At 36.9% G+C, this 16,165-nt stretch overlaps 2 protein-coding genes across 11 annotated transcripts in view; both read right to left on the minus strand.

The window, feature by feature from the left end:
• The window catches only part of usp54a (ubiquitin specific peptidase 54a), a 45,780-nt gene extending 37,862 nt beyond the window's left edge, over nucleotides 1-7,918 (minus strand). For 5 of the 10 annotated variants that reach the window (XM_065296880.2, XM_073812806.1, XM_065296876.1 and 2 more), the window contains exons 1-2: nucleotides 7,020-7,540; nucleotides 1,880-2,128 (exon numbers count right to left, since the gene is read on the minus strand). The gene's annotated coding sequence lies outside the window, so the exon portion shown is untranslated. The other 5 variants (XM_073812804.1, XM_065296875.2, XM_073812805.1 and 2 more) reach the window with 5 other exon arrangements.
• Nucleotides 7,919-8,345: 427 nt separating this feature from the next.
• Nucleotides 8,346-14,369, minus strand: myoz1a (myozenin 1a). The gene is made up of 6 exons (XM_065296886.1): nucleotides 14,201-14,369; nucleotides 12,780-12,876; nucleotides 10,242-10,429; nucleotides 9,784-10,048; nucleotides 9,448-9,628; nucleotides 8,346-9,305 (listed from the first exon to the last, which is right to left on the minus strand). Exons 2-6 carry the CDS (start codon nucleotides 12,865-12,867, stop codon nucleotides 9,071-9,073), a joined length of 957 nt encoding a protein of 318 aa, XP_065152958.1. The 5' UTR covers nucleotides 12,868-12,876; nucleotides 14,201-14,369; the 3' UTR covers nucleotides 8,346-9,070.
• Nucleotides 14,370-16,165: the final 1,796 nt, after the last annotated feature.

The following is a 16,165-nucleotide window of genomic DNA, read 5'->3' on the forward strand; positions in this document are numbered from 1 at the left end:
GATGAAGTGGAATAACAGGATGGTGCCAACATACAGTAAAATGGCATTTTGTTTTGTCAGTGATTTTTGAGATGTTTGTCCTGAACACACCAAACAGGTTCTACACCATTCTATTTCAGAATGAGATGAGGTTACACAGCTATCAGTATCCACAGGATTAAAACAAAAGCACAAAGACATGGAAAACCAACCTGGTGTTATTGGAAAAACGTGACTTATCTGCCCATTTCTGAAAAACGGCCAAAACGTGAAATTAAAACAAGTGGAAATTAAACCATCAACCGCTTTTCATCATTCCTTACTTTGAGACAAATTAGAATTAAATAGCCATATAAACAATTGAAATTTCTTCATCATTCCTTTCCTTACACAATGCTACTAATGACCATATAAAAAGTGATAAACAATATACTTTAGTAGGCTACTATTAGTCAGTTTCAAGTGAGGCAAAAAGTTACAGTTTCCCACAATAGACTATTCATTGAAAAGACAAAAGCTCATGTTCAAAAACAAAAGGCTTCATTCATAACAATGCCAGCACTTTTAGTTCCAACACTAGCTTCCTCCCCCTGTCCCGAAAGTATAACTAATTGTTTTCCTAGGTTCACGATTGCAGTTATTCATGATGTTTTATGGCACTCATTATGGTTCAACATGTTAGTAAAAGTTAGTGAAAAATTAAATGGCATTGCTGTATTGCATATACGATCAATACAATGTTTTACATAATCAATATCAATGTATGCTTTTGTGTTATGCACAGCTTCTGAATTTAAAGTTAAGCAAAAAGGATGTTACATATGTAACACCAACATTTGTGTAAACTTGGCTACTACAATGGTTCTCTTTTTGATTTGCATGGACTTCAGGAAACATTCACAACTTCTTTTCATGGCAGGAGTGAAGAACATAAAAAAGGGTACTTCTTCCTAGACTAAACTTTCATATCTATCTATACCACAGAATCTTAACAATTTGAGAGAAAACATGAATCACCCAGAAAAAGATTTAGGCCAATAATCTGAAAAAGGAGTGACCATTTCAGTGACTCAAACGACCGGGTAACTAATCCTGCTTTACCCGATCTACTTCCTGAATGACATCATGACATTCTCAATGAGCGACACCTCCCGGACAATGGTACAATGCTTACTCACTCGATCATGTGATCACCCAACACACAAGAGCTGTAGTTATTCACTATGTCCTGATGTCACAAAGTGGTATGAGATTAAAGGTTAATTATGCATAAACTGATTGGCTAAGACTACATCTACAAATACTACAGCTGTTATTATTGGGAAATGGGTCACTATTACAAATTACTGTTCTCCTTTTCACCGGTTTTCATTTAATGTTTCAATTTTTTAGTAGTTTCATGACGTAAACTCTTATCTGGCATTTCTCAATATTAACACAGTGAAAAAAAATACAGCAGTTTAAAATGTTCAAAAACAAATCTGTGCAAAGTAAATATAGCACTTTACAGCATAACCATAGCTTATATTAAAAAGAGTGCAAAGAGTGTTTTAAGTTGCCAAAAATAAAACAAATCTTTCAAGTGTCACAATTACACACTAAGAGGTATAAAAAGCAAGGCACACACAGTGAAACAACTTTTACCATTGTGAATATCACATACAGCAGAGTGATGAAAATACATAACATTGACTTGCAATGGAAGCAGAACACTCCAGAATTTCTACTTTAAAGAAGACAAAGCATGACTAAAAATGCATTTCACTAAATGTTTAAAACTGCAGTCACACCTGTCAGCTAAAGTTCTCTGATAAACCCCTCAAGTGAAATTGTAAAACAATCCCTTCAGGGTAACAAGAAGAATTTCTTATAAAGCTTTACACTGTGTCAGTGTACTTACATCGCCTGTCTGGCAGACATCTGTGATCCGGTCCTGAGCAGCTGAAATGTGTACGTTTTGCTGACTGAGAGAAGCAGGCTTTCCAGGTGATACTGAAACAATGACATCATCCCTATCAGCAGACACCTGTTTCCTCAGGAAGCCCCTCCCATCTTCCTTCCTTTTAAATATTTAAAGGGCCAGGCCAGACAAGGTGCCATGGAAAACTGCATGACAGCTCATAATGAACATTATCTGTTTGGACAGACCCTGAAAGGCAAATCGACTGTCATGTGAGCCAATGCCAACAATGTGTTAGACAAATATGATGTCACATAGCAAATATGGCTAGAGACAGTTAACACAGAGACTGAACTAAAGTCAGACAACATAAAAAGCATAATGTAAGATATGTATGCGTTTTTGTGTTACATTGTCTATGCCTCACAAACATTTTATAAATAATCAATGTACAGATTACAGTCATTTCATAAATACTATGCTAAAATAACATTGAGTTTAAATGAAGCTTACTATCATGAGCTATTTATTAGGCATGGCATACTTACAAGAAAAAACCAACATCCACATAACGTCTCTCAAAATGTCACTTATAGCATCAGAAATATATGCCATATGGGGCATCTTTTGGCTATAATCTTCTTTGCCATAATGAAGTGGTGTTATTGCTTGGGATGACAATGAAAGGGTGTATGGTTTAATTTGATCACTAATTAGTCATGAAAAACCATTATTAAAAGCTAAGCATTTCTCTGAGCTCTGCCAATTAGACATTATTAAAAACAAGGCATAGAATATTAAGAACCTGTCATCCTTCATTTTAATCCGCCATTTACATTATGACACTGTACCACCAAGATATAACATAAGAGGGCAAGTGCATCAAAGATATTTCATTAAAGGGCCATACCCATTTAAAGCATATTATGCGCTTATGTATTTTTTTAACAGGGAAACCTCAGCAAAACAACAAATCAAAGATAAATAATAAAATAATAAAAGTACTTCAGATGCATAGTTATCCCAAATTCAAGTAGTTACTGCTTAAATTTATAAAACTTAAAAGGGACACTCCACTTTTTTGGAAAATATGAAATTTTCCAGCTGCCCTAGAGTTAAACATTTAATTCATACCGCTTTGGAATCCCTTTAGCTGATCTCCGAGTCTGGCACTACCACTTTTAGCATAGCTTAGCACAATCCATTGAATCGTATTAGACCATTAGCATCGCACTCAAAAATAACCAAAGAGATTCAATATTTTTCCTATTTAAAACTTGTCTCTTCTGTAGATACATTGTGTACTAAGACCAACGGAAAAGTTACAATTTCTAGGCAGATATGGCTACTCTCATTCTGGCGTAATAATCAAGGTCTTTGCTGCCGTAACATGGCTGCAAGAGGAAAAATGATATTACGCAGCAGCTGAAAATAGTCTCCTAAGTATCTTTCAATAGCAGGGGACTATTTTGGGGCACTGCGTAATATCATTGCGCCTGCTGCACCCATGTTACGGCAGCAGAGTCATTGATTATTACTCCAGAATGAAAGTATAGTTCCTAGCCATATCTGCCTAGAAAAATTAAAATTTAAAATTTTCCGACGGTTTTAGTACACGATGTAACTACAGAAGAATCTAATCTAATCTAAAGTTTTAAATAGGAAAAATATCAAAACTCTTTGGTTATTTTTGAGTGCGATGCCAACGGTCTAATCAGATTCAATGCATTGTGCTAAGCTATGCGAAAAGTGGTTGCGCCAGAACCGGAGATCGGCTAAAGGGATTCCAAAACAGTAAGAATTAAATGTTTAACTCAAGGGAAGATGAGCCTATTTTCAGAAAAAATTGAAGTTTACCTTGAATTGATTATTTTTAAATATATAGGTTTTAAAGTATTTGTGGTTAGATGGAATAGCCATAATTTTTGGCATACAAATAGAAATCAAACCTATCTATAATTATCCTCTGTTTACATTGTCACTAGCAGCCCAAATAGCAGCCATGGGAGTCGGAAGAGGCCGTAAAGGTTAAACTAGTATTGCTTTACTCCATCTGTCAATATGCTTTCTGTGTCTCCTCGGGTGGCCGGTAGCACACGTAGTATCGATGGCCGTATGCAAGTCACCATTCATAAATGTGTTGTTCTCCCATGGGAATATTGAGGGAGGGTTAAAAATAGTCTTATGCTCCAAATGGGTGCGTTTCTCAAAATTTCTTTTAGCGTGTTTCTGAGCTTGAACTTGGCCGCTGAAGCGCCTCTCTTCTTTATCTATAAACAACACTGTGAGCTCAACCATGAAATTATAATGGCAGAGATAAGAATGCATGTTTTTCATTTAAAGCCCACTGTCTGGGTCACAATTATTTAGCTTATTCTGTTCTTTTGTTATCAGCAGACTCAGCAAGTGCAGTCATTTTTTTAGCTTCAAGTCTTTGGAAGACCACCTCTCATTTTTGGAAATAGGTTGGGTAGCTTATGTACTCAGGGTGTATGGCAGCCTGCAACTTTATGTCTTCATGGCTAGAAATTTCATGGTTTTCAAGGAATGTCTGTTCCTCAAGCTTTTTCAATAATACACAGATATTTAAGTAGAAACAGATGGGAGGGGGATACAAAGAGGGTGGGCAGATAAAACAGAGAGAGAGAGGGAATGGGAGTGAAAAAAGAAATAAAAAATCCTATTCAATGAGTCACAGACGCTTATTCTTTAACAAGGTCAACCAGTTTCTGTAGTCTTAGAACAAATTTTGTCTGCTTTCCTCTTAATATTTTCATTGTACAAGGTAAACAGCATAACCTCGCTTACCAGTTCAGTGACCTATAGGAGGTCACTGCATGATTCAAACACACTGTGTATGTCAAATACTCTGTCAGCTTCAATTAATGTTTAGTTCGGTGCCTCCAAATCCAATTATTTGTTAAAGCCACTGTGAAACTTCTCTATGGGAAAAGCAAATAGTTCACAAGCACACACATGCACCCCCACATTAAACCCATTAAATAAACCATCCAGCACATTAAAAACTTGGCACCAGTAAGTCTAAGCGGAGGGTCTCCCTTAAGTGGTAATTATATTTGAGAGAGCCTGCGGAAGTCTCCTGTGTTTAGACATTAGTCCAATATAAGCAGCTAATGTCCAACAGGTCTTTATTGTGGCTCTAACCGTGGCTGACCTAAACAAGTCATTTTAGGAAGCAGCTTGTAAAGAGTGATATCCACTAATGGTAGGAAAAAAGTTTATAGAGGAAGCTTTTTTGTTTGTAGTAGTAGTATCCACCAAATGATAAAACACTATTGCTGTCTGTTGCCAGGAATCTACTCTTTACTCTTTTATGTTACAATTGTTCTTTCATAGCAAATAGAATTATCATAACTACTATGTACATACTGTATATGCATTTAATTACTCTAGCTTAGTTATAAAACCAAGGGGTAAGGAATTATTTGATGATAAGCCATTAAATAATTTGAAAATAATGCACGCCCAAGGTGGTAATGCAGCACGACGCGAAGCAGAGTATTATTTAAAATTTTCGAAAAATACAGGGGACCAGAGTCAAAAATTGGTAAGACATTGTTATTTTAAAGGGGACATTTCACCAGACTTTTTTAAGATCTCAAACAAATCTGTGTTGTCCCTAGAGTTCATATGCGAAGTTCAAGCTCAAAACACCATATAGATAATTTATCATAACATGTTAAAATTGCCACTTTGTAGGTGTCAGCGAAGAGGTGGCATTTTTGGGTGTATCTTTAAAATGCAAATGAGCTGATCTCTGCACTAAATGTCAGTGCCGTGGTTGGATAGTGCAGATTAAGGGGTGGTATTACCCCCATCTGACATCACAAGGGGAGCCAATTTTCAATGACCTATTTTTTCTGTGGTAGACCATGTTCAAATTTTCTAGGTTGATAAAAGCACTGGGGACCAAAGTATAGCACTTAAACATGGAAAAAGTCAGATTTTCATGATATGTCCCCTTTAAGACATCTTACAGGTTAGGTGTGCGTTTATCGAAAAAGAATGAATACCCATGGAACATTTCTTAACCAATCAGAATAAAACATTCAATGTTTGGATAAATTATCATACATAAGCTTCTTAACTTCTCACTGTTGGCTCACTATAAGCCACTTCCAGTAAGCAAAATTTAATCAGAAACAGACAGGTGCGGGTGAGCAGTGGGAGAACTAGACCCTTTAAAACAGAAATAGCTCTTACTTTCCTTATTCCTTTTCATTCATCTCTCTAAATGCATTTTAATAAATCAGAAGCCAATAATGTACAGGAAAAACTAGAAAACAAAGCTTCTTAAAAAACAAAAAGAAAAGAATACATAACAGCTGTTTGACAAATAATGATTGCGTTACTATTTTGAGAATCATCTTGAGAAAGAAAACTGCCACCACAAAGAAAAGATCTCGGCTAATATCAAATAAAGACAAAGTTTTGAATTGCACATAAATGTCCCCCACTAAGCTCAAATGTTCCTCTACCTTGAGAAGTTTAATAAAAGTTACCCTCAAGGGCTTTCCTGTCCATTACTCTTGTAAGCTTTTAAAAGCATGTTGTGAAATATATACAGGAATTCTATACAGCACCCAACCAATTAGTCTGACTGAAGGCTCTGTCTGCTGATGAATACATGGGAGCATAGGCCCTCAAGGAGTGACCATCAGTATGTTAATTTATTCATCTCTAAATTTTACCATAACAATTAGTAGGCTTCTTTTGCATGCATGCCAGGGCTCTTATTTACTTTTCACAGAGAAATATCTAAAGGAGGGGTAACGAGGAAATATACACGGAAGACTGAAGAATATATATTTTGATCACTCCTTTCCCAGGAAAACCTTGTTTACCTTGAAAAGTCAATAACCTAGCAAATCATAATAGGTCTACTTTGGGAATACTTCAGTCACCTGAATGCTATTAACGTTTTATGATCTTGTCATTTCCCCTGTACATAGATCTCCTAGCAGATATAACTGCAGACAATAAAACACTAAAACAAAAAGTAATGACCCTTAAAAAGAGAGAGAAAGACAGAGAGATAAACAGAAAGTAACCACGTTAATATAGCTCTTTAAATCAGTTCACCTGAAGCCATACAAATCTCTAGGTCTTTTTGCCTCACCTTAGCATTCGCTGAAACGCCAGCAGACGATGACATTGGCGGCTAGAGGACAATCAACTGTATCGAAAAGATGGAAAACAGCTACGTCACTGAAAATGGTGAGATGTGACATGTGGTCGCGTCCTGTATAATTAAAAACGCAATGAAAGACGCCAGCAAAATCACTTCCAAGGCAAACAGTACCCCATTTTCTGATTGGTCATCATATCTTTCATGCTCCCTGCACTGCATCGCCAGCATGTAAAATAATACAATGCATTTGTTCCTTTCCAATTTATATACTGTATGATGTATTTAGGTATCGACCAGATCGAAGCTTAACCATGTGGTTATTGTACAACGTGGCGAACTTGTAGATGCGCCACAGCCATTCGCGTGCAAAGCTTCGTCAGCACATTACAGCATGTGAGGTGTCGAGCCTCCTTTACAATATGCTTGCAATACAACACAACCTTCGCATACAATACTTGCTGTTTCCTGCAGCAGTGAAATAAAAACGGCGCAGCGTAAACGAGTAAACCCATCCTTACTAGCAGTGATGCATCCCTGTTTGTTTACTAACGTCATTTCTCCAGGATCCCAGCACATGCCTGTGAAGAGGAGTAGCTACGTTAACTTCACAACTCATTGAACGAAACGCCTCCTGTTTGTAAAATGCACCGACACTGCTCGTTTATATTAGCCGATACGAAGTGATATATTTACCTTCTTGTATGCATCCTCCCCCTGGCTGGTCTTCAGCATAAAATGTGTTATTTTCTGCCGCTAAACCTTAAACATCCCTCAGCGTCACTGTGTGCTGCAGCCAAGGCAACCAACTCTCGCGATATTTGGCATATCAGGTGCCGAGTGCGACAGTGAGACTACTAGGGCTATGATCACAATGCCATACGTTATCTGTACAATATATTATATAATATATACCTTTAAAGGTAGTACGTATTATCCAACGTTCAAACAATACTATACTATTTAACTTATAGTGTGCTCTACAAGTGCTACATCTGGGCATACATAAAAGTTCATAATGCACAGTTGGCCTATGTATAGAAAAATAAATTGTAGTACACTTGTTTGCTTGTCCATACATAGACCCTGTCGTACAGATGGATTCATTTTAATTTTTTGTATGTATTTTAACCTGAAGGAAAATGTTTTTATGAACTTGTGCACCTACTGTAACTGTCTGTTGTTGGTTGTATAAAAATAGTTTTATAAGATATTGTAACCCACCTGCTTCTGTAAATTCTAATTATAGTCACAAAAGCCAAAACAAAAAATACCATATTCTTAATTTATTTAAGAGTTAGCATAATGCTGAACACATGAGTTTCAATGTTTTTATTTATTTATTGGCTAATTGTGTATTTGCATTAATTTTTGCAGTGTCTTATTTTACAGTTATGCATAAATAACATGTAAATGTAATTAATTTTAATACAACAATGACAGTGTGTAAGGTGTTCCACAACCTAAATCCAGACAGTATGAAGTAATATCCATGTTATTACTCAATACTTATATAATTCTGTATTGAATAGTAAAGTCTGATAATTTCATTTACATGGATGCAGATTGCAGTCAAACCTATTAGACTTAAAAGTGACAAAATAAGGCAGCGTGTGCCAAGCAGGCACATTATGCTCATTTGTTCACCTCAAAAGTGCTACATGCTGAGAAAATAAAAAGCAAATCAAAAAGTCAATCAAAATTCAAGCAAATCAAAACTTAAGTCTCCAACGGAGCTCAACTTACTCCCCGACACAAACATATTTCTTTGCAAAAGCTTTCTAATGCAAATTCTGCTGCAGATTTCTATTAAGTTAAATGTGTACATGTTTGCCATTGACATTAGAAGTTTTGTAACCTGATGGTTATACACACATGGTTTCAATTTTGCTTTGGAAAAACATTTTAAATACAAGATACAAGCATTGATGCTCAGGCTGTTAAATTTTAACTATTTGTATGTGTTTTTTGTACGTGTCTGGTTATGAGAGTAAAAGGACAGGCATAAATCCTTTTTTAGGGTTGATTAAAGGATGACACGTTCACAGGTCATCAGTCTCCGTCTCAAATGGTATTGCATCCAACTCCAAGTGAATGCTGCCTGGTTCACCGCTACCTGCCCAGGGAATGGGTGTGCGGTTGAAGGAGGGACGTGCATTTATATCATGCTGGTACACCACTACCGGTTGAGGCTCCTCGGTCGCCACATCAATGTCTGGCATCTGGAAGGTCATCAGCTGAGCAGCTTTATCAAAGCCTCCATAGGGCATTGCACTCCTGGGCACATCAAGACAAATATAATGAAAAGAGAAACATATTAAAAGAGTAGATATAAGTAAATATAGCCATTAAGTTATATTTTTTGCAATCTGTCCTGTTTGTAAGGTTCTCAATAAAAAATTGAACTGCAATGAGGCACCTGTTGAAGCACTTATATTTGCACAGCTCCGAATAAGTACATGGTGCTGGCATATAAGGCTTCATTGTGGCTAGAAGATCTTGGTTTCCTTTCATAGCCTTTTCCCATGGTGAAATGTATGTCTTCGAATACTCAGCTTTTTTCTTAGCCTTTTCTGAAGCAGCTTTAGAATGATCATTGCCTATAGAGAAATATAACTTTATTGAAAGTGATCATCCACATTATAACTGTATAAGCTTGCCACGTAGAGATTAATGAATTAGTTAACACCATTTTCATCCCGAGTGTGGATGAGTTGGCTAGTGCATAAAGGTCTCCATCTGGGTTCCTACTCACTCAGTGAGGCATCTCCTGAAACACCATCCATCCCTCCTGCTCCTGCCACCCCTCCAGCACCCCCTGCACCACCAGCACCACCTGCACCACCAGCAAGCCCACCTGCTAGCAGCCCACCCCTTGCTCCATGGCTCCCTGGTTTAGGAGGAGGCACTGGTGCTTGGCCAGTCCCACCAGCATGGCCGACCATCTGTCCACAAACCAGGCGGCCACCAATATTTATCATTTGCCCCCCCAGGCCGGGCACAAACCTCTGGAAGTTTTCCTTCAAACAGAAATCAGTAATTGAAGAAAGTATAAAAATAGTGGAAGTATAAATTACAGTTTCCAAAATGGTGGTCCATAATAAGGAATCAGGATAGAAGAAATACATTTACATAAACTGTAGAGGAATTACTGTAAAATTGCAAACACCTACACAGAAGTTTCGGTGTATTAAGTTGTATTAAGCTCCCTACCATGGTGTCACCAGTGAAGACGTCAGGGTTATTTTCATAGATAAACCTCTCCACACGCTGCTTCCTCATCTTGAACATCTTTGATCCTTTGTTGTTCAAAAGTGACAGTTCCTCCAGCATGATATCTTTGGGTGTCCCGATCTTTCTTCCCAGGTCAAACTCTGACACGTGAGGCTCTAAATCATACTCTAGAAATGATGAGTAATTGATTAACTGTCAATCACTGTCAAGTCCCTTAAAAACAGTGTGGACAATGAGCATGCACTTTTCAATATCTGCATATCCATTAAGCTATTTACAAATGATCAAAAATAAAATAGTGGCAGGAATGCTCAACTTTGATTTAAAGCGACTTACTGCATTCAGGCTGTTTATCGATTTGATGATTCATAATTTGTAGGACCAAATTGCAACAAGCAGCAAATCACAAAAAAATGGAATAATGTTTCACAATATTCCCAAAAACCCTGAGCGTCGTTAAAAATGAATTGCTGCTGTCAAGAGGATATATAGCTGGCTACATTTAGTTAGGCCTACCAAGTTATATGGCTGGATTATGTTATGTTGCTTCAGTCGCGTTAGTATTCTATAATTTACCTTTCATTACATGTAGTGTTAATGTGTCCTGACGTGACTGATTAAACAAAGTACCCTTATTTTTAGACATCCTTTTGGAATTTTTGCAGTCAGATCATCAGGTTATAATAATGCAACTAGTTCATCTAAATATAAATGATCTGCTGGAACCCCATTCAAGCACAGCAAACCCAAACCGGTGCTCAGCAGCATATCTGCCACTAATCTGCTAATGACATGACATTTGTTCAAAATCGTTGTTATTGTAAATACTGACTTCAGCCTAGACTGCGAGATAATGATCTGTCTGGGAAAACAGGGCATTAAAACATGACTTCAGGTTACTCAATTCTACCACGTGAACCAAACTGTTAAAGGTGTAAAAAAAGAATTATATATATATACATACAGCTATAAAATATGTTTTTTAGATAAACACGAACAAATCAAATAACCTGTTTGGTTAACGTTTCCAGTCAGTATAAAACTGGCCCATATTGCATAATGAGTACAGACAACATATTTATGGAAAATTCATTTTAGAACAAAAAGTATAGACATAAATAAACTTGCAACTGTATGATTGCATGCTGATTATTACGTTGCAAAAGGAAAAATATAAAGCATGCTATCAAGATTAATTCAATGCAATTAAATAAATAAACAATATGCACAGTTCTTATGCATCTTAAATATTGTGTTTAAAGGCAGGGTGCATGATTTTTGAAAAACGCTTTGGGAAAGGGAGTTGGGCCGACTACCAAAACACACTTGTAGCCAATCAGCAGTAAGGGGCGTGTCTACTAACCAACGACGTTGCCTGGGTTGCGTATGTGTGGGGCTGGTCTATCAAATAAAGGTCCAGATATTTTTGGGGTAGGGACGTGTTTGTTTAGGTGATTTCAAATGTCAACATTGGCTTTCAGAGATCATGGACCCCACCTTTAATTGTGGGTGTCGGGTCGGCAACACTACGTTTTGTTTAGAGCAGCTACTCAAATTTCCTAGAGATGGCGGCACAACTAAGTCGTGACTTGCCTGAAACCCATGAATACATTTTATTAGTATGTGGGTTCCCTGGGATCAAACCCATAACCTATTGTGCAGCTAATGCAATGCTCAATTGACTGATCTACATGATGATGGTTAGTAAACCACATTACTATATCAGTGCTTAGAAGGAGAAAGATCTGTTTATGGTTTAACAAATCAGGTCCATCTTTTATTTTCTTTTATATAAATGGTTGAACATCATTTGTCAAAACAATTTTGTAAAAGAAGAACAAACAGATTTGCACAGTAGTAAGTTATAAGTTAGAAATTCATCTACAGGGTTATCCTTAGTTCATGATATACAGTAAATCCAATCCAGTGCATTCATGCTATACTCTAATATTTTATTAACGGTGATCTTGGAATCAAACCGATGACATATGCGTTGGTATAAGATATATAGTTGGCTAAGATATATTTGTGACCCTTTATAATGTCTGAAAGCTAAATAAATAAGCTTCCCATATGTCTGGTTTGTAAGGATAGGACAATATTTGGCCGATATACAACTATTTAAAAATCTGGAAACTGAGTGTGCAAAAAATCACTGCCTTTAAAGTTTTCCAAATGAAGTCCTTAGTAACAAATATGACTTATGATGAATACATTTTTGATAGTTACTATAGAAAACGTGCAAAATATCTTTATGACACATGATATGATTTAATATCCAAATGATTTTTGGCATTTAAAAAATGTGTAATTTTGACCCATACAATGTATTGTTGGCTATTACTACAAATATTGGTTTTGTGGTCCAGGATCACAATCATTAAAACATTAAACATAGAGATATTTAAAGAATTCGTTTTTTTTGTCTCAAAATCACAATCTGGTGTGAATCTGTGTACTGTATGACTACATTCATCTGTATCCTCAATGTCAAGGAAAAAGCTGTGGCAGTCTTACCGTTCTGGTTTATGTGTGACAGGTCAGTGATCATCTTGGTGACCTTTTTCCTCTTGTTGGGTGGAGCTGGTGTTCCTGAGAGAGGCATGATTCCAGACTAAAAAACAATGATGAGAAGAATTGATCAGATACTAATGAAGAACTATATTATTATGTTTACATGACCTCAAGATTTAGAGACATAAACCTGACTGTACAATATATGTACAAAATGCAACACTGTGCCGATGCACCAATACAATTATTATACGCTACTGTAGAAAATTGATAAGTAAGCAGTAACTTAAAATGTGAACCCTTGTTTATCCATTTTTAGCAGCATTGATTAGGAATTGATTAGATTGATGAACTGTTATCCAATTTGTGGTGAAAGCTAACTGTGAAAATGACTCGATATTCCCTGAGGTATCACGGGGCGTACAGACACCTGCCGAGTGTAGACATCAATGACCTCACGTTCCTCAAATTCCCAAGACAAGCAGATGTCTGAGGAGACACGTATACACACCAGAGTTTGGTTTGTTTGGGGTGGCATTTTCAGACACAACATCCAGACTAAATTGCTGAGATAAGGCGTTTCAAAACAAGACAATTCTGTAATTTCAACAGGACAGATATAACTTACAGTTTATGTTGTCGTACTGCTAACATTCAAGTTAAACATTAATAACTTGTTAACCAAATTTTTAGCTTTTTACAGCCTGGACATGGAGATCAAGTTATTACGAAGCTGCAGTTTAGGCTGTTTCATTTTGATTATGATTTTTATAGATTTTTATAATGTCTTATGGCTTTCCTGCACAGTATCTGCTGCATTAAGGCTCTGTTTATGGCAAACACTTCATTGACTTGACTGTAACTCAATACAGTAAAGCTATTTTTAAGCACAGTTTTGAAGCAAGACCTTTAAGTGACAAGTTGTGGGGTCGGTTTTATTATCTGATATTTGGGTTTGGTCACAAACATACAGTCATGAATACATGTACGTGGTTACATAACTACCCTGAGAAATCCGAAATCTTACTCAATCTCAAAAACGACACTGCGGATGGATGTGTGCTGAGATGCAGGGGGGTACGCTAACCCACCCTGTCAAATAGTCCACCAGGCTTAAGTTCCCCCAGCTGGACACTCTATATAAAATCATCAGCAAGGCTCGGGGAGGGGTTGCAAGTGAAGAGTATTCAGCACATTCCCTCTTTCTGGCAGTAAAAACATGGAGCAAACCGGCGAGCAATCAAATTTCCTTACTTCAAATCAATGCAAATTATAATTATTATCAAACACTGCACATACTGTCAAAGCCTGCAAGACCGTTTTGTGGGTATCATGCTGATCCTGTTTTCCTCTCCCGCATGCAGCTGTTAGTTAAACATTTATGTGCAATTATATATAAAAAAAACATCCCATAATTGACTTACCGGTCTCTAGACTCCTTAAGGGAAGTGGTCTCAAAAGTACAGTAAAAAAGGCAAAGGCTTGTGGGTAATCTACATCAAAAGTTTACCAGTTCCAGGGTACCTTTGACCTGTGGCTGGACCAAGAACCCAGGGAGTGCAAAATCGAGTCAAGACTTGGATGACAAATCTTCGTAGGGGGAGGGAGAGCTGGGGTACGAAGGGGGAGCGAGGGGTGGGGGGCATTTGGTCTGCACAGCACTTTGCTGATAGGAAAATCAAGAGACTAATATCTGTCTTGCAGATGCATCATTGGCTAAATATAGAGAGAGAGAAAGAGAGAGAAAGCAAGAGAGAGTGGGAGTTTGTACATGGTTATATCAAATAGGCTCTGAGGTTTGTGGTCGTAATAGATTTGGACTTTTTGTTCTTTTATTATTCACATGCATTTGCAAGAGGATCCATTAGCTTCTTTTCATGATAAAGACTTAAGCATTAGGAACCAGGGGAACATTGTTGGACTGTCAATCTTACACCAATATGATACGGTTTTAAATAGTTTTGGTGTCAATGAGAAAATTATATTAAATAATTATCACATTTTCACATCATTTGACATGTTGACATTTATCATTGCAGTTTAATTTGGAAAATAATACTTTATAATTGGTCACAATTTACTGCAATAGATTTTAATACAACAAAATATGACCTTACTTACATATTTTTTCTCTTCAAGTTTTGTCTAGACTGAATGTTTTCTTTCACTGAGACAATGCTCAGTATATCACTTTCTTTGCATTATTTGTAGGCTACATTGTGAGCATGAGAATCTCCATGTTTGACAATTCAGGAAGGATCCGCATATAAATGTAATCCAATCGCATGTGTTAAAGGGGAAAGCTTGGAGCAGCCATAAAAAGTGCCTGAACATTATCAGCCCTAAATATAGGAGGCAAGCATATGTGAGAGAATGGTGCCAGCTTCAACTGTACTAATCCAAATGTGCAATACCTTACTTTACCACTAACAAGTTTTTACAGAGATTTGACACTGAATTCATATTTATGATGACATACAACAGCATTATTATTTCTTAGTCTTATTTAGTGTAAAATTGTAATTCTGTCAGAAAAAAAACCAATGACATCTGTTGGAATAAATGGTAAATATTTAAACAGAATTTGGGTTTGTGGATATTATTGATAATCAGGGATTCTGCATGTTGTGTTTTTTTATTTACATGTATTTATTTCATATTCCAATAAATAACTCAAAAATTAGGCTACTTTGAAATTTGGGACAAAGGCGCCCCCATGTGGTGACTTGTCATCTCAATTAAACAAAACATGTTTTTATTTTTCTTAAAGGGTCATGCTGCCCCTGATAAATACAAACATTTAGCAATAGTGAAATACACATACACTGTAAAATCTGTAGAATAACTGGCAGCTGGTTGCCAGTAATTTACAGTAGATTTTACATTTATGTTATTTACAGGCAACAGTTTGTTCAAAGTTAAATGAACATGAAACATTTTCAGTCTTTATCTTCTGCAGTAAGTTACTGGCAACCAGCAAGGACCTTTCAAGGACTTTCCAGGACCAATACCCTCAAATTCCAGGGCTTAATGTGGGGACACATTTCAAGTGAGAGCAAGGTTATCTTTTAAGATAAATTGTTACAGTTGCCTTTTGAGGGAACTCGCGTTGCGGTACTGCGGTGACACTTTGGGGATGCCTTCAGGAGTAAGTGCCTCTGAATGTGTATATCAAATTCAACCAATAGTGAGGCTTAACAACAAAGACAGGGTAACGAGGGAGCCAGGAAGTATATCGATATCTCAAATACTGCTCAAGACGGCTTAGGGACACAGGAGCAAGGGAGACGCAGCATCTTGTTCCCTTCTCAGGGAACAACAGTTACATATGTAACCCGAGACATTTCATTTAAACACAACTATGCAAAAAAGCATTTTGGTATGAATCA

The sequence above is a fragment of the Paramisgurnus dabryanus genome, chromosome 20 (genome assembly GCF_030506205.2).
Source record: "Paramisgurnus dabryanus chromosome 20, PD_genome_1.1, whole genome shotgun sequence".
Taxonomy (NCBI): Eukaryota; Metazoa; Chordata; class Actinopteri; order Cypriniformes; family Cobitidae; genus Paramisgurnus; species Paramisgurnus dabryanus.

Excerpts from the sequence above, each read along its gene's own strand:
- myoz1a (XM_065296886.1), bottom strand. The coding sequence starts at position 12,867 with ATGCCTCTCTCAGGAACACCAGCTCCACCCAACAAGAGGAAAAAGGTC. Across the intron at positions 10,049-10,241 it reads TCTTCACTGGTGACACCATG|GAAAACTTCCAGAGGTTTGT; the intron begins GTAGGGAGCTTA and ends TTCTGTTTGAAG. Across the intron at positions 9,306-9,447 it reads AAATATAAGTGCTTCAACAG|GAGTGCAATGCCCTATGGAG; the intron begins GTGCCTCATTGC and ends TGATGTGCCCAG.